Here is a 20,158-nt window from a genome sequence, read left to right on the forward strand (position 1 = left end):
CTGATGCCAAAAACAAAGACATAGTTAAAGGGATTATCCGGGTTTAAAAATTTTTTTATGTCCGGGCTGGGGAGGGCTATTTAAACACAATAAACATGTACTTACCTCCTCCGGTGCTGCCGATGTCCCGCACCGCGGCCCGTCTTCTCCGTGCGCCGGTTTCATTACACCAGCGCACAGGGAGCTTCCGGCCGGCCGGAAGCTCCCATGCGCACCATCTCCCAGCGCTTACAACGCTGAGAGATAGGGACGCATGGGAGGAGCTGTCCACAACGCGGACCGGAAGCTCCCTGTGCGCGGCTTCCGTGCCCCTGTTTGTTTACAGGGGCACGGATCGAAGTGACCGCGGCGCGGGACATCGGCGGTGCCGGAGGAGGTAAGTCCATGTTTATTATGTTTAACTAGCCCTCCCCAGCCCGGCCATAAAAAAAAAATTTAAACCCGGATAACCCCTTTAACATCTCTATGGCATCAAAACATTTCCGCACCATCCATGGAGGTAACTGCAGTTCCTTTTCGTGCATTGGCATAGAAAGGATTTCCGGTTCACCACGTGGAGGTGATAGAAAAAAGAAAATTTTTAATCGGGAAACATACTGGATTTTTTGCCTGGAGACTCGGGTTCCCAATGGTCTGAACAAACGTCTTGATGTGATTTGTCAGATATGAATTGCAACTTACACCATATCTATACTATGTACTTTTTTTCTTTATATTATGATGAATAGCCATGTTCTTATTTTAATAATTGTGTGACTGTTTGCAATGCAAAAAACGTAAGTTTTAATGTTTTCGGATCACTCCCACATCTTGGTGCTGATTGGCCCCTAATGTGGGTGTGACCGCATTGATGTCAGTATATGTAGTTAGCCATTACAACTCTTGCTAGCCATGAATAAGGATATAGAGTTTATCCGAAACACGTAGGCATTAAGAGACCTTTTCTGCTGTCCATGCCAACCATTTTATGATGTTAACTGCCTAATCTTCAATAAGGTTTCTTCGATTTTATTCATATGGATTGGAGTTCACTTTTGAGCCGGATTTCCTTTTCTCCTTAATTGGGTGCACTACTGTCATATGGGAAGTCCTGAGTTGGGGTACACAGTCTGATACTGCCCATCTGACAGTAGAAAGCCAAAACGGGTTTTATGTATGATTCCCAATGCTGGATCATGTAAGAAACCTGAACTGTAACCCTCATCCTGAAAGCTCTGCATGATGCTTCACCTAACTATCTCTCTTATATCATCTCGCCCAACCCATGCTCACCGATCTGCCAGTGATATTAGATTAATCTCTACCTTAGTTCTAACATGCAGATTAGAAAAAAAGGCATATACAGTAGTTGAATGTACAACTTCCACTGTCTATGGGTCTGAAAACATTTCCAAGCAATGGCAAGAAATTTCCAAGAAATTCCATAATCTCAGGGTAAAAAATGGCTACATTGTGAAAAGGGGCTTAAAAAAAACAATAACATGGTACTTACCTGCTGCTTGCGTCTCTACTGTTGCCGTTTCCTGTCGTTGTTAACCTGGTCTCAGAGTTAATGTATGTTTCCTGCTACAGCAGATGAAGTTGACACTGAGGTTAACTCAACAAACGGTAGAGGAAACAGCATGGAGGATGCAGTGCTGCAGGTAGGTACCACACTGTTTATTTAGTCCCTTCCTGAAACTGTAAAATCCTAACCTCTATTGTACAGTGCCGTACATGTACAAGGCTGAGGGATCTGTGTTAATGCACACATTGTACTTTACATTCCTGGTAAATTTTGGTTCATATACTTTGCATTTATTTGTTTTTTAAACTAAAATTTGGTAATAACTTTGCCATTTTCACATATCCAGGTGATCTTGAGACTGTTTTCATGTGACACATAGGGGAATATTTACTCAGGGCTGTACGCCAGTTTATTGGTGGACTTTGCACAATCTTTTAAGATGCAAACTGCTTGCACAGGTATTTAACATACATCTGTGCCACAAATTAGGGGTCGTTCTAGTGCTGACTGTGCACCAGATTTATCATGCAAAGTACTGGGTGCATCCAATACAAGTTGGATAAGTCAGGTAAGTGCAAGGAGTGCCAGATTCATGAAGAACAGGAGCAAAAAATCCTGGCACACCCTGCACTATACACAGGCAAACTGCATTTAGTGCAGTATACACTACTCTTAGTAAATGTGCACCATTGTACTTCATGTTAAGTGTAAAATTTAAGTGATAAGTTTTGTGTTTCGTTCTGAAAAAAATAAAAAATTTGGCAAACATTTGGGGAAATTCTTCTTTTTCAAAGTTTGAAATGTTCTGCTTTCCACGCACATAGTTAGACTACCCATAAAGCTTGATAAGTAACATTTCTGAAATTTCTGCTTTATGATGACATGATTTTTTATTTGTTATGAGGCTTAGCACTTTAGGTGTGATTTTCCTCATTTTCATGAAAGTCATTTTCATGACTTTAAAAAGCATAAATAATAGTAAAACCCCATAAATTACCCCACTATAGAAACTACACTTCTTCCTCTGTGTATCTAAAACAACTTCTATTAAGTTGTTTCACAAGGGTTAAAATAAAATGGAAGTGCAATTTAGAAACTTTAGAATTTTGGGGGGTAAATACATTAATTTAGGCCACCATATGTGGTGGTAACTACTGTACGGGCGCAAGGCCAGGAATAGAATGAAAGCAGTGACACTCGGAACAGATTTGTATTGTAACATTGTACAGGCTATAAAATTTAAATTTTTTTGCTAATGCGGACAATGAGAGCTTATTATCTGCGATGGGATTTTTTTTGCCCACTCACCGTAATGTAAAAATTATATTTTATCTTTTATCTTAACTATGATTACGGTGTTACCTAATTTATGTAGTTTTTCTCAATTTTACTTAACAAAACCAATATTAGAGAAAATCAAATTTTTTTTTAGTATCTACAACTTTTCAGAGGCATAACTTCTGTATTTTTCTGTTGACAGGGCTGGTTGAGGGCTTATTTTTTTCAGTCAAATCCTTTTAGGGTGGGCTACTTTTTTATAGATTTTTAGAACATTTTTTGTGAGGGTTTCTTACGAAAAAAAAAAATATTATGGGAAGTTTATTTGTGTTCTTTTTTACGCCGTTCACCGTGTAGGTTCAATATTTCTTTAGATTTATTGTAGATTAATATGGACACTGTGATACCAAATATGAATTTTTTTGTGTTTTATAGACTTTATATGGTACAGCGATGTAGAAATTTCAGAAGAAGTAGCCTTAATGGCCACCATAAAATCAGGATAAGGTGGTCATTAGGGGTTAAAGTGTTCAAAAGTTATAACCATATAAAGTGACAAATATGAATTTTGGAGAAATAAGGCTGCACATTAAGCCTTAAACTGGCTGCATCCTTAACCTGTTCAAGCTCTGAACCATACATTGTACATGTACGGCACAGAGGTGCGGGTGCTGTAAGAAGAGCACTTATGGGCTTTAAAGTGTTAAATGGGATTGTCAAAGAAAGAAAATTCTCAAATTTCAATATTCTAGTGATGTTTACACAATAAAGATCACTTTTAACTTTTTTTTATCCGTTTTATGGCTGTTTTAGCTCCTATCACTCAGTGATGGTCAGTGTAAAATTCCAGAGTGTGAGCGGGGACTCGCTAAGCAGAAACTTTATCATCCCTCTAGTTCTGTCTGCTGTGGTTAGATTATCAGGGTACAGAGTATATATACACTTTCATTTACCTTATACTAGTATCTGACACATAGAAAGAGAGAGGGGACAGATCAGAGATGAGATGCATATTATACACAATGACACGGTCAGCTCTGCTACATTTCTGCTCTCACACTTTCAGATCTGATGTGCTGCCCCCCCCCCTCCTTCCCTGGATAAAGATCTTATCTGCCTGTAGCTTGTAGCTCTCCTCTGGCGGATGCTGCTGTTTACCAGCAGGAAGTCAGTGTGTATCAGTGTGAGCTCCTCCTGCTGGAATACAGGGGGGAGGGGCCTGTGTAAGTGAGAACTGCTCACTTTCACAGCAACCGGTCAACATGGCTGCCGACCTTTAAGTCAGAAGATCCAGGGCCAGAAACCAGGGGCAACTGAAATTGTGTACACCAGGACTGATAGAGACAGGTTGAAATTATATCTGTGAAATGATGTATTTTTGTTAATAACACTGAATTAGAGAATGTGTTATTTTGTTATCCTGTTATTTAAGAAACTTGTCTTCGTGGGAATAACCCTTAAAAAGATTTAAGAAGTAAAAAAGGCAGGTGTACTGTATATCCAAGTCTATTTTTCAGGTAGCTTATTTTCAATAGTGTTAAGGTTACAACACACATCCAGAAGAAAGAACGTTGTCTCTTAGTGCCACCCAGTGGATAGTGCAAATTTGTTCAATTCCCAACTCTTGTACTGCAAGAGACAATCATTTATGATTACAGATAAAATTCCTACTCAAAGACAGAAATTATGGCATACTGGGAGACATTTATACACATATATGCGCTGCATTCCCCGTCTACATTCAAGTCTACTGTGAACAACCTCAATTTTAGGAAAAAAAAAAGGCTAAAAGCTTTACATTACCATAGCAGACAAATAGTGTTCTGATGTTTTACTTTTGTTTGATGACAAAGATGCAAGACTTCTTTCATTAGGGCCATTAGGGCTTAGTTGTTTTTCTAGATAGGGTTTTCTTTTAGATGTAGTGGCAGATATCAGCTTTCCTGTAGGGAAAATTCATTTCATTCATTTATTTATATACAATGATTGAAGAAATAACACATCTTGAGTTTTTTTTTATAAATGCTAAATTATAATAATACAGGCGGTCCCCTACTTAAGAACACCTGACTTACAGACAACCCCTAGTTACAAACGGACCTCTGGATCTTGGTAATTTGCTGTACTTTAGTCCTAGGCTACAATAAACAGCTGTAACGTTTATCACAGGTGTCTGTAATGAAGCTTTATTGTAATTCCTGGTTCTTATGACAACCCAACATTTTTAAAATACAATTGTCACAGAGACCAAAAAAAATTTGACCGGGGCTACAATAATAAAGTATACAGTTCCGACTTATATACAAACTCAACTTAAGAACAAACCTGCAAAACCTATCTTGTATGTAACCCGGGGACTGCCTGTATATAAACGTGTATATTATTTATCCACCTATACAATAAAATCTTGCCGTGTGTTATGACATTTGCAGCTTTTGTTTCAGTTTTTCACTCTCCTTTTTTCCTCCAGACAAATTGTAATTCTGAGTGTAAGTATTTAATATTCCATGCAATGTACTGGGAAGCTGGAAAAACTTTCCAAATGCAGTACAATCAAGACAAAAATGCAGTTGTGCCATTGTTTGGGTAAGTAAGATCATGGAGATGCCAAATCTAAATAGCTTTTGACATGTACTATTAAAGCGTGCTACATTATGAGGGCTAAAATAAATCATGGCTGCAAGGTTCCAGGTTCATTAGATCAAGGAGCAAATGTATCAGAGCAGAACCAGGTTAGAGTAAGGACCTTCGGGCTATAATCGCCAATGAACTGATTTCCCCTGTGCCCTCCAAAGCCAAAAACTATATATTGTCTATATAAAAGTTACTAGTAGTTCTGATACCAGAAGTAAATCTTCAAAATATTCCCTTGAAAACTGCTATTATACAGCAACTTTCATCCCTATATAGAGAAGACAGAGAAAAAATATTTTGGTAACAGCTCACCACTCACAGCTCACCGAAGGCTGCAATAGTCCTGATGTGAATTACGACTGGGTGCACGGAAAGTCCCTATAACTGGTCCGGGAATCCAGTATGATACAATTATTGTACAAGAGGCAAGAGTACATAGAAGGGCGGGAGATCCAGCATCCAAAAAAATATCAGTGAAGAATCGCTGTTAAGACATCGTTGAAAACTTTAATTCTCTTCCTTTAAAAAATATACATAGTGGAAAACATAAAGACACAAAAAACCAACCAAAAAAATACGAGACAAAAAAATAAGCAAAGGTAACGCGTTTCGGACTATTTCATGTTCAGTCCTTAGTCATACCTGCCCTGCTTGTATCCGCTAAAAGTTTAAATAGTGAAAAGGACTCATGTCCACGAGCGGATTTCCGGCGTGAAAGTGACACGCCCGGTGGGGTGTGTGTTATCGGCTCTCTATGTAATAACTGGGGATAATTAGTAATACAAATATATATGTCAGTAGAAATAAAGTAAATCCTGTTTATAATTAAGACCTTTTGGGAAACGAGTATCTAAACTCTATCTAAATTTTTTTCCAGTCACCGCCTCTATTGGGGCGTGCAACTTGTTCTATCGCAATGACTGACATGCCATTCATAGACCCTGCATGTGTTTCCTTGAAATTTTGGGTACTAGAAATCGTGTTTGGATTTGCACCAGTTATGTGTTCACTGATGCGATCTTTCAATTTCCTCATTGTGCAGCCCACATACTGCAAAGAACATTTCGAACACTGGATCAAATATACTACATGTGACGATTCACAATTTATGTAGGTTCTAATGTTATATGTCATATTGGTACTGATGGAAGAAAAAGTGTTTTTTTTATTGATAAATCTACATATGTTACAACGGGAACCACCACATCTGTAACATCCTTTTCCTTGGAGCCAAGAACATTTAGGTGTACCAGTAGTAAAGGTGTTGGATGCAGCCATATCACCAAGAGTTATGGCTTTGGTAGAAATATAATTTACACCCTTAGACAAAATATTTTTAAGAATGGGCTCATGTTGTAGAATTGGCAGATGGTTTCTGATAATTTTGACAATATCATAGAACTGAGTGTTGTATTGCGTACTGAAAGTGAGTCTTGATTGTTTTTGTGTATTACTTCTTTTCGGTTTAGGTTGTAGATACGGTACATCGAGCGAGGTTTACTGTTCACTATATTAATGGCACGTCTGCATGAGTTTTTTGAATACCCCCTCATTTTCAGTCTATGTGTAATATTGTGGCATTCTTTTATGTCTGTCGTGCATGCTCTACGAGCTCTGACAAATTCCCCAATGGGAAGATTTTTAATAGTATGGGGGGCATGATAGCTAGTAGAATGGAGCAATGTGTTCCCTGAGGTCTTTTTGCGATAGAGAGAGGTTTGTACCTTATTGGTGGTGACATCCCCTACAAGAGAGACATCTAAAAATTAGATCTCATTTTTCTGGTATTCATATGTGAACTTTAAATTGTAGGAGTTAGTATTGATATACCAGCAATAAAGTACAAACCTCTCTGTATCGAAAAAAGACCTCAGGGAACACATTGCTCCATTCTACTAGCTGTCATTCTTCCCATTGGGGAATTTGTCAGAGCTCGTAGAGCATGCACGACAGACATAAAATATAAACAATAATGCCACAATATTACTCATAGACTGAAAATGAGTGGGTATTCAAAAAACTCATGCAGACATCTGCCAATTCTACAACATGAGCCCATTCTTAAAAATATTTTGTCTAAGGGTGTAAATTATATTTCTACCAAAGCCATAACTCTTGGTGATATGGTTGCATCCAACACCTTTACTACTAGTACACCTAAATGTTCTTGGCTCCAAGTAAAAGGATGTTACAGATGTGGTGGTTCCCGGTGTAACATATGTAGAATTATCAATAAAAAAAAAACACTTTTTCTTCCATCAGTACCAATATGACATATAACATTAGAACCTACATGAATTGTGAATCGTCACATGTAGTATATTTGATCCAGTGTTCGAAATGTTCTTTGCAGTATGTGGGCTGCACAATGAGGAAATTGAAAGATCGCATCAGCGAACACATAACTGGTGCAAATCCAAACACGATTTCTAGTACCCAATATCTATCTGGCATTTCCAGACATTTCAAGGAAACATATGCAGGGTCTATGAATGGCATGTCAGTCATTGCGATAGAACAAGCTGCACGCCCCAATAGAGGCGGTGACTGGAAAAAAATGCTATTGTCCAGAGAAGCGTTCTGGATTCTGAGTTTAGATACTCGTTTCCCAAAAGGTCTTAATTATAAACAGGATTTACTTTATTTCTACTGACATATATATATATGTATTACTAATTATCCCCAGTGCACAACATAGAGAGCCGATAACACACACCCCACCGGGCGTGTCACTTTCACGCCGGAAATCCGCTCGTGGACATGAGTCCTTTTCACCATTTAAACTTTAAGCGGATACAAGCAGGGCAGGTATGACTAAGGACTGAACATGAAATAGTCCGAAACTAAATTACCTTTGCTTATTTTTTTGTCTCGTGTTTTTTTGGTTGTTTTTTTTGTGTCTTCATGTTTTCCACCATGTATATTTTTTAAAGGAAGAGAATTAAAGTTTTCAACAATGTCTTAACAGCGATTCTTCACTGACATATTTTTTTGGATGCTGGATCTCCCGCCCTTCTATGTACTCTTGCCTCTTGTACAATTATCATCCCTATATGTTCCTACCCATACCTGTAAAGTTCCAAAGTAGCCTCACCATCTATACATATTCATGTTCTACTAGCTCAGTCACGACTCTAGCTTCCTGATTGACAAGGGGCATGCTTTCTCTTCAGCCGAGCCAGCTCTGCTACCACATACACCCCTCCCTCTGGAATGAGAAGCACCTTGGGGCATGTTTACTTACCCAGTCCGAGTAGTTCACCGAAAGTGCATTGTCCGACGATAATTCACTGTGCCGGGATTCACTAAGATCGTGCGCCTGCATGTGTCGCTTCACCACTCAGGTCCACCGGAGTTCACCTTCTTCTTCCTGGTACATGTAAGTGCATTGTCTTGCGACACAATTTGAAAGTTAAATCCCGCGCTCAGTCTAAATCAGTCGGATTGTCCGATGGCACGTCCCCCAATTTGTGTCGCATGGAAGGCAGTGCAGCAGCGCCACAATCTGATTGTGTGCAACACAATCCCAGTGCAGACACCTGTTAAATACCTGTCCAAGCCGTGCAAAACCCGAAAACATCAGAAAGTCCGACGAAAGGGCAGTGCAACCCTTAGTTAGAGCCCCATTGTCTGCATCTCTCTCATTTCCAAGAGAGGGGAAATGAACTGGAGGCATGTCTGAGCAGGAAGGACATGGCTATGCCAAACTTAACACAAAGGAACGACTGGGGTAACATGGGGTAATTTTCATTGATGGCGAATCAATTTTGCAAACTAACTGTGGAATTTTACAGCCATCAGGAAAACCAATATAGGGATAGTTGGACTGCTGTATAATATCAGTTTAGTTTGTATGTGTTAGTTTAACTGACAGGTTACCTTTAAAGTACCATAATAAGTAAATAATATTTTCTCTGGCCAGCAGAAGAGCCAGTAACAAAGGAAGCAACTACACATACATTTCCTTACCTGGACTCAGCGGAGTGCTATGTCTCGCTGAGGCTTCAGTGTTTCTGGGAGTGGTAAAATTCAATAGAGAACTCTTCTGATGAGATGAAATACTTGACAATTCTTCAACATCTATAGTGGACCTGAAGAAATGATGCAACATTTGATGTATATTACATTAAACTGTAATATGTGTACATAGAATCGAACAAGGATAGCTATGTTATCATAAAGTATAAAGGACACGGAAAACATGGAATAAGCATCTTCTTTTTCATAGATTGAACTATACCAAGGCAACCATATCCGTAACCGCAACACATAACTAGGAACCACTATTCTGAGCTCTATACCACATCTTCTTTCTTTCTTTGAATTTATGGGACCTCTAATTCTTCATAATGCTGATAAAAGGCAGCAAAAGTTTTAATCCCCTTTGTGACGGATGGTCATTGGTGCCTGAATGTCCAAGACATTCTGCTATGCACTTCTTTAAATGAAAATATCTTTGGAAAAGCTTTACATATCGTAAACATTTTTACTTTTTTTTCATCAAGCATGATACTTCATAGTTTTATTACCATAAATACTTGAGTATAAGCTGACCCGAGTATAAGCCGAGACCCCTAATTTTAACACAAAATAAAATGGAAAAACCTATTGACTCGGGTATAAGCCAAGGGTGGGAAATGCATTGGTCACAGCCTCCCCAGTATATAGCCTGCCAGCCCCGCGTTTTATACATCCTGCCAGCCCCCCGTTGTATACAGTCTGCCAGCCCCAAGTTGTATACAGCCTGCCAGCCCCCAGTTGTATACAGCCTGCCAGCCCCATGTTGTATACAGCCTGCCAGCCCCATGTTGTATACAGCCTGCCAGCCCCCCGTTGTATACAGCCTGCCAGACCCCCGTTGTATACAGCCTGCCAGCCCTCAAAAATAATAAACTCAGTACTCACCATTCCAACGGCCTGGGCAGCTCCGCTTCCATCTTCATGTCCGCGGCGGGTCCGCGGCAGCTCCGTCTGTAGCACCTCTTCTCCTTCAGTCCGGCGCTAGGACCGCGACGTCTCCGTACGCACGGCCCGGTCGGCATATAACTGTGACATCACAGTTGCTGACGTCACAGTTGTGTGCCAGCCGGGCCGTGCATACAGGGAAGTCGCGGTCCAAGCGCCGGCCTGAAGGAAAAGAGGCGCTGCAGACGGAGCTGCCGCGGACCCGCCGTGAACATGAAGATGGAAGCGGAATCGTGAGTATTGAGTTTATTTTTTTATATACCCAAATATAAGCCGAGTGGGGAATTTTCAGCACAAAAATTCTGCTGAAAAACTCGGCTTATACTCGAGGATATACGGTAATTACATATTTTTTTCTTTATAAAAGTTGACAATAATTGACAACAACCGTGAAAAAAATGTGAATTTTTTGTCATTTTTCCAATTAGGTTTTTTTAAAAGTACTGTATATACCGACCCGAGTATAAGCCGAGACCCCTAATTTTAACACAAAGAACTTAAAAAAAACTATTGACTCGAGTATAAGCCGAGGATGGGAAATGCATTGATCACAGCCCCCCCAGTATATAGCCAGCAAGCTCACAGTAGTATATAGCCTGCCAGCCCCTGTAGTATATAGTATGCCTGCCCCTGTAGTATATAGCCAGCCAGCCCCTGTAGTACAGTATATAGCCTGCCAGACCCCTGTAGTATATAGCCAGCCAGCCCCTGTAATATATAGCCTGCCAGCCCCTGTAGTATATAGTCAGCCAGTCCCTGCAGTGTATAGCCTGCCAGCCCCTGTAGTATATAGCTAGCCTGCCCCTGTAGTGTATAGCCTGCCAGCCCCCTCTAGTATATAGCCACCAGCCCCTGTAGTATATAGCCTGCAGTCCCTGCCACCCAGTATATAACCTGCAGCCTCTGCCCCCAATATAATGCCTGTAGGAAAAAAACAAACAGTGTATTCACCTTCCGGCGTTCCCCCCGGCAGGTCCTCTTCTATACAGTGATGCTCCGGCATAGGCTCCGTGTCCCCGCGCGGTCCATCACAGGTAACGTGACATCAGCTGCTCGCTGACATTATAGTGTGTACGCGGGGACACTGAGCCGATGCCGGAACATCGCTGTAAGGAAGAGGACCTGCCGGGGGAAGTTAGAAGTTGAGTACACTGTTTGGTTTTTTCTTGACTCAAGTATAAGCTGAGGTAAGGTTTTTCAGCACATTTTTTGTGCTTAAAAAACTCGGCTTATACTCGAGTATATACGGTAGTTACTTTTACCAAAAGATGTTTTCAATATTTACAGCATTATTCCATCACCTTTTCCCAGGTTGAGCTACTGATGCAGAGAATGCATGTACTTCTACAAAGTGAAAGTGGAAATCTCCTACAGCTTCTATATTCTGCTTCCAGCTGACAGGCTAGAGGGTGCACACTTCAAAAATATCCTCAACCCTTGTACCTAGAAACACAATTCTAGTGTCATATTAAACTGGAGAGTCTCTCCTATATCTCCTCCTATCTGGATTATGTATGGAGATATCCACTCTTAGGCTACATTCACACACACGTATAGGGGACGTATATACAGGGTATATACATCTCCGATAGCCGGAAATGGGCGCTGTACGGGAGTGGTACAGTGCCACATAGCCGGGAGAAAGATAGGACATGTCCTATCTTACGCCAGAATACGGCGCCGTGCGCCATATATTACTATGGAGAGGGGAGCCCACCCCCTTCACCTCTCCCCGGTGACGACATGTGCCTGCTGTGCTACAGTAAGGCCGGGCACACGTCTGTTTGAATGTAGGTTTAAAGTTACAATCGGGAATAGAAAGCTCTACAAAAAATCTTTTTTTTCTACAACTTTAAATGTGGATACCTCTGCTTTACTAGTGATCATGAATATTTTAAAAGGGAGCTGTGATTGGTTTACTTTCAGACAGCTTGATAAAACTGCCCATTATATTAAAGGGGAGATTCTTCTGTTTAATATGACATAAAATGTTTTTATGTGTTTCTAGGTGCCAGGGTTCAGGAGATATATAGCCATTTGAAGTTGGTCACTGTCATGATGTTTATAAACGTCCTTTCTGCACACGGCATGTACAAATAGGATGTATATAGCCAATAAACTGTAAGCAAATTAAACTTTTAAACATAGTTGAAAACTGCATCTTATCTTTGGACATTTCCACAAATGTTATACTATGCCACTCTCTCCACCTGGAACTGGCTGGAAAAAACCTGTAACCAAATTGTCCTTGCTCTTCTGCTCTCAACAGGATAATAAACCTTGAAAAGCATTCAGCAGTATTTCATATTACCTGTTATTTGTTGTAGTGGTTGTATGGTCTGGCATCTTGTTTTCCAACACCCTTTTTCCAGCCCATGTCAATAATGTTTTATCTGTATGTAAACGAGAAAGGTGAGGATATTTTATATGATTATAAAAAAGTAATCATCTTAGAAGATCATTCAGGAGAGTATTGTACATCAAAGCTGCAAAAGTCATGCAGTTCAAAGTGTTACAGGGGTTGTCCAGAGGATGAAAAACATCCTCCCACCAACATCCTCCCACCAACCCTTACTGTGCGGGGCGCGCATGCACATGCCTACGCAGGGCAGAACCAGCAAAGGATTGCAAGAAGATGGAGATGCCACAATACATGTATTGGGAGTGCACTAAACCAGGACATTTTTTTAAACGTGGTAATGGCATTGATTGATGAAGTATCTACTCCAAAGTTGTATGTTTTTGAAGAATGGTTGTGAAAATAACCCCTCTGTGCTTACTGTTGTCAGTGTATTGGGTCAAGCCAGGAAATGGATAGTCTCCCATTAGATTCAACCCACTGTACCATCTATAGAGGAGTTACATACTGCAGTTAAATCTAATATTCGTTGTCTGACCTTGGCTGTTAGATTTTGACTTGCCCTTTTGGGCTCTGATTTTCTGCTGTATTATCCATGTAACATTGCTTTGTGTTGTTTGTGAGCCTTATTTTGTGTCTTTACATTGACGTAGGGACTGTCTTAAAGTTGTCACGCATCACCTAGAATTTGCAAGCCGACAAGTTACAGCTTGGGGGGCTCGGGTTAATGGCTCACTGTCCTGTCAGCCCTTTCTGAGTCCAATGTCCTCATAACACTACAACTAGCCAAAAAGAAGACTCATTTTCACTAGGTCTACTGAACCAGTTTAGAATGAGTTCCATTCCGGATCTTTTGCAAAGCTTGGAAGGCATAGCAGGCATAGTTGCGGACATAGAAAACAAAGTTCAAGCACCGACACAACGTGCTGAAGCTGCTCTCCCACCTCTTGCCACCTAGCAACCTCCTTACCCTAGTATGCACAAAGTAAAGATGTTTCTCGGGAGAATGTGGGAAATTTGAAACATTTTGAGTATCCTGTGTGCTATATTTCCGGGTTAACCTTCTAGCTTCTAAAGCCCAGATGGTATGTGTAGTAAACTACATACACCAGGGGGACCCCCACTCCTGGCATCCATCCTGACCCTGGCTCTTTGGAGGAAACTATGGCATTGACAGTCCGTATTGGCCGCTGCTTAAGGGATAGGCGCAAGCCTAGAGTAGACACAAGTCATTCCTCTGGGTTAATTTATTTGTCTTCTAAAAAGTATTTTTCTCCTGCTGTTGTGTCTAAACAAGAGCCAATGCAAATAGGAACCTCAAAACCCAGAGAGAGCATCATCTAAAGAATTCCCGGTGCTTCTATGAGCCTGGATACAGATATTTCTAGCCAAACCGCCCTACTAGATATTGCTGGAAAACTTCAGTGCCTGTGTTTTAATCGGGAGAGCCACTCAGGCAATCAAGCATCTTCCTAGTCAGTCTCTAAAATATTGTTGCCATTATTAAGATAAGACTATCTCCGGACAAGCTATGATTGATTCTGGATCTGTTGCAAACTTGGATTTAGTTAAGCAGGATCCTCCTGTCCTGGTTGTTCTATTCTACCCCTTTAAAGTAGTAGAGTAGGGTTATTTCAAGACTCCACCAATATCCATGCAAGTTGGTTCTATCCATACTGAACTCATAATAAATTTTTGTCGTAAAAAATTTGTTCTTTGATGTTATTTTCGGTTTTCCTTGGTTAACTGTACATAATCCTATTTTTGACTGTAGTACAGGGGAATTAGAAAAATAGGGTCCTGTGTGTTCTTCACATTGTACTTGTTTGTTCATGTCCGAATATAAATTGGAAGAAGAAACACTGCCTGATTCCGTGGCGATTTCTCTGATGTGTTCTCTGAGTTTTTACCCCTGCATACAGGTCTTACAACCGAGGATTGATCTCCTCCTGGGATTTAAATAATTTCAATTCAAATTTCAATTTCTCTTCCCAGAACGTAAAGCTATGCAAGAATATGTCAAGGACAGTCTTCTGAAGGGTCACATCCATCCCTCAACTTTAACTATTGGGGCAGGTTATTTCTTTGTTGGAAAAAAGATGGTGGACTTAGACCTTGTATTTAGCCCAATAACATAACGGTTAAAAATCAATATCCACTTCCTTTAATTCCTGAATAGAGATTAGTGGATCAGTAGTTTAAATTTTGGTTCAGCATTCATGTTCACCCACAAGACCCAGATGTATTGCCATATTGGCGGCGAAACATCCAATCCGGTACGTTGAAGCCCACTAGACATGGCGCAACCCAAACTTTAACTACGGGTCCATTCAGGTTCTCCAAAATTGATCTGAATTGAATGGAAGACTGTGTACAATAACTAAGAAGGACAATTTGAATATCTTGTGATGCCCTTAAGGTAATGCATCTGCAGTCTTTCTAAAAGATAACAGCATTTTTTGTTGTATTTTGGGTCAATATTTAGAAGTTGTTTGCTAAACTGTCTAAATGTCTGTTCGGTGTTCAAAAGATTACTTTTCTGGGTTGCATCATGGCCCCTGAATCTTTTTACATGGATCCACTCAAGGTCACGGCTATTGAGAACTGGTAACATCCCACCAGCCTTTAAGCCCTACAACCTCTAGCTACTACTGCAAGTTTGTTAATATTTTGTTTCTGTTGTGGCTCAGCCATTAACAGATATTACTAAAAAGGTGCTGATTTGATCAATTGGACTCCAGAAGCTGTGCAGCTCAAGATATGCTTTGTTAACGCATCAGTCTTGGTTCAGCATGATTTGCATCAACCGTTTGTAGTGTTTGTTTTTGTAGTCTTTGTAGTGTAGTTTGATGCATCTGAGGTAGGAGTGGAATCTGTTTCATCTCAGGGTTCTTAATATTCTCGAGTAAATTATCTTCTGCCGAATGTAATCAAATGGGCATTCAAAGAACGGAGACATTTCCTTTAGGGAGCTAAACAACTGTGAAAACCTGTTGTAATTGGATAACGCTAAGTGACTTTCTCCCATACAGGTTCCTTTGGCGATTTTCAGCTTTGGTCATGACAGCACTCGGAGGTGATACCAGATAGAATCCTATCCCCAGGTATTGTGATTTCCATTATTGATCATGATCTTACCACCTCAATTGTTAACTCTCAGGATCTAGAAGTTTGTAATATTCCTATGGCTAAATTGCTTGTACCTTACAATCTCCATACTGGAAGAGATCCATTGTTCTGTGCTAACCAGACACCCTGGTATTGCTGCCACTAAATATCTAGTAGAAAGTCATATTGGTGGGTCTTTTGGTCACATGATGTTCAGGAGTTTCTAGCAGCATGTGAAGTACAAGTGCTTCTCTATAAGTTCTTTTTAATGCAAAGTACAACAGAAAACGATAATAGTACAACAGCCACTATAATAGGTTTGGACCAATGATTTTTGGGGGTTTTCTTGGCTGTAAGCCACCATCATGGGGTTTTGTTGTTGCAAGGAGCAGCTTGGTTTTGGCATCTAAACCTTTAAAAAGCAAACAAAGAAGCAAGTGTGGAAGTGTTTGCGAGTGTGCTTTGATGCTAAGTGTGTGCAGTGATCAAAGTTTGACTTAGAGCAGTGATTTTCAACCTGTGTGCCGCGGCACAAGACACAAGGTTGAGTGTGCCGCGGGGAAAGTTCCCCGAACTACGCTGCCCCTGTGTAGAGCTGCCCCTGTGTAGAGCTGCCCCGTATTTCTGTGCCCATACTTACCTCCGAGCCCCGCGTCGGAGATCCGCCCATCTTCTGTAGCTCCTGCACCGCGCGGCCCATGTCACGTGACTGACGCGACCTGACGTCAGGTCGCGTAAGTCACGTGACCAGAGGCGCGCGGTGCAGGAGCTACAGAAGGTGGGCGGATCGCCATTAGGAGTGAAGGTACGTGGAAGAAGACATCAAGGATAAGTATATAAGGTTATTATTTGTATAGGGAAGGCAGCTAGGGTCTTTTTTTTTTATTAGTAAAGGTAGGCTTTTTATTTGTTAAGGGAGGCCTTTAGGGCCTTTTAATTAGAAAAGGGAGGCCTCTGGGGCCTTTTAATTAGTAAGGGAGGCCTCTAGGGCCTTTTAATTAGTAAAGGGGGGGCTCTAGGGCCTTTTAACTAGTAAAGAGAGGCCGCTACGGGCTCTTAATTAGTAAAGGGAGGCCTCTAGGGGCTCTTAATTAGTAAAGGGAGGCCTCTAGGGGCTCTTAATTAGTAAAGGGAGGCAGCTAGGGCCTTTTTATTAGTAAAGGGAGGCCGCTAGGGGCTTTTTATTAGTAAAGGGAGGCCGCTAGGGGCTTTTTATTAGTAAAGGGAGGCAGCTAGGGCCTTTTTATTAGTAAAGGGAGGCCGCTAGGGGCTTTTTATTAGTAAAGGGAGGCCATTAGGGGCTTTTTATTAGTAAAGGGAGGCCGCTAGGGGCTTTTTATTAGTAAAGGGAGGCCGCTAGGGGCTTTTTATTAGTAAAGAGAGGCAGCTAGGGCCTTTTTATTAGTAAAGGGAGGCCGCTAGGGGCATTTTATTAGTAAAGTGAGGCAGCTAGGGACTTTTTATTAGTAAAGGGAGGCCGCTAGGGGCTTTTTATTAGTAAAGGGAGGCCGCTAGGGGCTTTTTATTAGTAAAGGGAGGCCGCTAGGGGCTTTTTATTAGTAAAGGGAGGCCGCTAGGGGCTTTTTATTAGTAAAGTGAGGCAGCTAGGGACTTTTTATTAGTAAAGGGAGGCCGCTAGGGGCTTTTTATTAGTAAAGGGAGGCTGCTAGGGGCATTTTATTAGTAAAGGGAGGCAGCTAGGGCCTTTTTATTAGTAAAGGGAGGCAGCTAGGGCTTTTTTATTAGTAAAGGGAGGCCGCTAGGGGCTTTTTATTAGTAAAGGGAGGCCGCTAGGAGCTTTTTATTAGTAAAGGGAGGCCGCTAGGGGCTTTTTATTAGTAAAGGGAGGCCGCTAGGGGCATTTTATTAGTAAAGGGAGGCAGCTAGGGCCTTTTTATTATTAAAGGGAGGCCGCTAGGGGCTTTTTATTAGTAAAGGGAGGCAGCTAGGGCCTTTTTATTAGTAAAGGGAGGCCGCTAGGGGCTTTTTATTAGTAAAGGGAGGCCGCTAGGGGCATTTTATTAGTAAAGGGAGGCCGCTAGGGGCATTTTATTAGTAAAGTGAGGCAGCTAGGGACTTTTTAATTAGTAAAGGGAGGCCGCTAGGGGCTTTTTATTAGTAAAGGGAGGCCGCTAGGGGCATTTTATTAGTTAAGGGATGCCGCTCGGGTCTTTTAATTAGTAAAGGGAGGCCGCGAGAGGTTTTTATTAGTAAAGGGAGGCCGCTAGGGTTTTTTTATTAGTAAAGGGAGGCCTTTTATGACTGTTTTAGTGTAATTTTGTGCTATTTTGGTTGGTGGTGTGCCCCAGGATTTTCTAAGTATAAAAAGTGTGCCGCGGCTCAAAAAAGGTTGAAAATCACTGACTTAGAGTTACTCAATCCTAAATCACTTAATTTTAAGAGGATACATTCAAATTTTTTGTGGCACTTATTTATTGCGAATTCTACCTTGCCAAATCCTTATTTTCTCTTGTACTCCCCATTAGTGTAATGGACTTCATGAGTGCCAATGCTATACAGTGTACATCCTGCTCCATGTATGCTTTCCTTGAGCAACCTTTCGTGGGGGCTAGTTGCTGTTTGGAAATTGTTGTGAAAATTGCTCATCTGAAAGCCCACATTCTGGATCTAAATTGGAAAGTTGTAACATGTAGAAGGCAGCGTAGAGGGTCTAGTCCTGATCTGGTGCATCCCAAGAAGTTTGTTTAGCTGGTGGATGAGGGGGATATCATCACAGCGGTAGTGATGCTGCAGCAAGACATGGCCTCTAGCAACCAGGGGACTGTCTGTTCCAGTAAGAACATGGATGGGAGCACAAGCAAGGTCAGACAGGTGCTGGCTGTTGGGAGATTCCATTATTTCTCTGAAATACTGCCTGTATCACATGCCACACCAGAAAATAGAGAGAATAGGTTGGCAAACAAGTGGCTCAAAAGTTGGTGTAGAAAGGAGGGGTTTGGGTTCATGGAGAACTGGACTGACAGCTACAGGTTCTACAGCAAAGATGGGTTGAATCTTAATTGGGAAGGTGCAGCAATTTTGGGGAGAAAATGGCTAGAAGGTTGGAAGCAAGAAGACAGTGTAGACAAGGAACTGGGAAGAGTTGTGGTTCAGGGGGAGTAAGGGGGGTTACGGTAAGACCAGTGAATAAGAACAAAAGGAACAGGGGTAGGGAAAACCACATAAAGTGTATGTACACCTCTCTGGACTTCTAGACACAGTGGAGAAACGGATCACAACTCTGTATACAGTTACTCATACACACCCATAGGGTCGGTTTATGATATCAAACACATATATCTGTACATATATGAGTTGATATTGATTTATAGGTACCTTTGTTGCTGCGCAAACTAGTGTTGTGTTGGTTCTATTGGTTCACATATTGTGATTCATATTGTAGTCTGGGTGCAGGTCACCGACTATTTATATCAGCGACTACCCGCTTTATTCTTCTCAGTTCTTGGACGTGCGCCAATCCAATTGTGTTATTAATTCTAAAGATAAGCCTTCAATTTTTAATTTTTTGACCATGTCCATTAAAACCTTTAATCAGGTTGTGGAAATTATAGAGATGTTTATACAGGATTTGTATTAAATCATTTACCAAAGCACATAGAGGAGCTTGGCCCAGGACTCCATTCTTCAAATGTATGGTCTGTTTCATCACACACATTCACTACCTATAAGAAGATGCAACAACAATTAAAAATATTATGTAAATATTAAAAAATAAATAGTAAATACTGTAAATGTTTATACTGTACATTAAGTGTTTTTATACTGTCCTAGAATGGGACAGTGTTCACCCTCAAGTGACCACCATCACTTCCCGCACAACCAGAGGACCATGGTACAGGAACCAGGGAAAATTATTTTTTTCCATGACCCCTAATTCCGTGTATCTGCAAATCTCCTTTTGATTTTCTTTTTCGTTTTCAAAGAAGCTTTGCCATTGATGGCTGTTATATTACGATTGACGACCTCCGAAAAGGCAAGTTAAATGCCGTGGTCGCGCTGACCGCAGCATTTAATGGGTTAAACACCCACGATCGGAGCCCACTCTGACCACGGTGTTACCTAGAGATGTCAGACGCTGACACCCCGCGTCCCCCGATGCCGTCTCGTTTCCGGTGCAGAGCCGAACCGGCACCGCCTCCCTGCCGTACCGCGCTGGGCGCTAATCACAGGAGCACACGCAGTACAGCTACTGTGCGGAGCGCTAAGGGGTTAAAGGTTCGCCCTTGAAAGCAAATTATCAAATTTCAATCCCCTAGTGATGTTTGCACAATAAAGATAATATTAAA

The 20,158-nt window shown here is 41.2% G+C and overlaps 1 protein-coding gene across 3 annotated transcripts in view; it reads right to left on the minus strand.

Annotated features, from left to right (window-relative positions):
* The window catches only part of TEX14 (testis expressed 14, intercellular bridge forming factor), a 150,276-nt gene that overhangs the window by 15,433 nt on the left and 114,685 nt on the right, over positions 1–20,158 (minus strand). For all 3 annotated transcript variants that reach the window (XM_072136277.1, XM_072136276.1, XM_072136278.1), the window contains 4 exons: positions 19,459–19,530; positions 12,696–12,777; positions 9,389–9,510; positions 4,589–4,728 (listed from right to left, as the gene is read on the minus strand). In XM_072136277.1, coding sequence (XP_071992378.1) covers positions 4,589–4,728; positions 9,389–9,510; positions 12,696–12,777; positions 19,459–19,530 — 416 coding nt within the window. The remainder of the gene's footprint in view (positions 1–4,588; positions 4,729–9,388; positions 9,511–12,695; positions 12,778–19,458; positions 19,531–20,158) is intronic.

This window comes from Engystomops pustulosus, chromosome 2 (genome assembly GCF_040894005.1).
Source record: "Engystomops pustulosus chromosome 2, aEngPut4.maternal, whole genome shotgun sequence".
Classification (NCBI taxonomy): domain Eukaryota; kingdom Metazoa; phylum Chordata; class Amphibia; order Anura; family Leptodactylidae; genus Engystomops; species Engystomops pustulosus.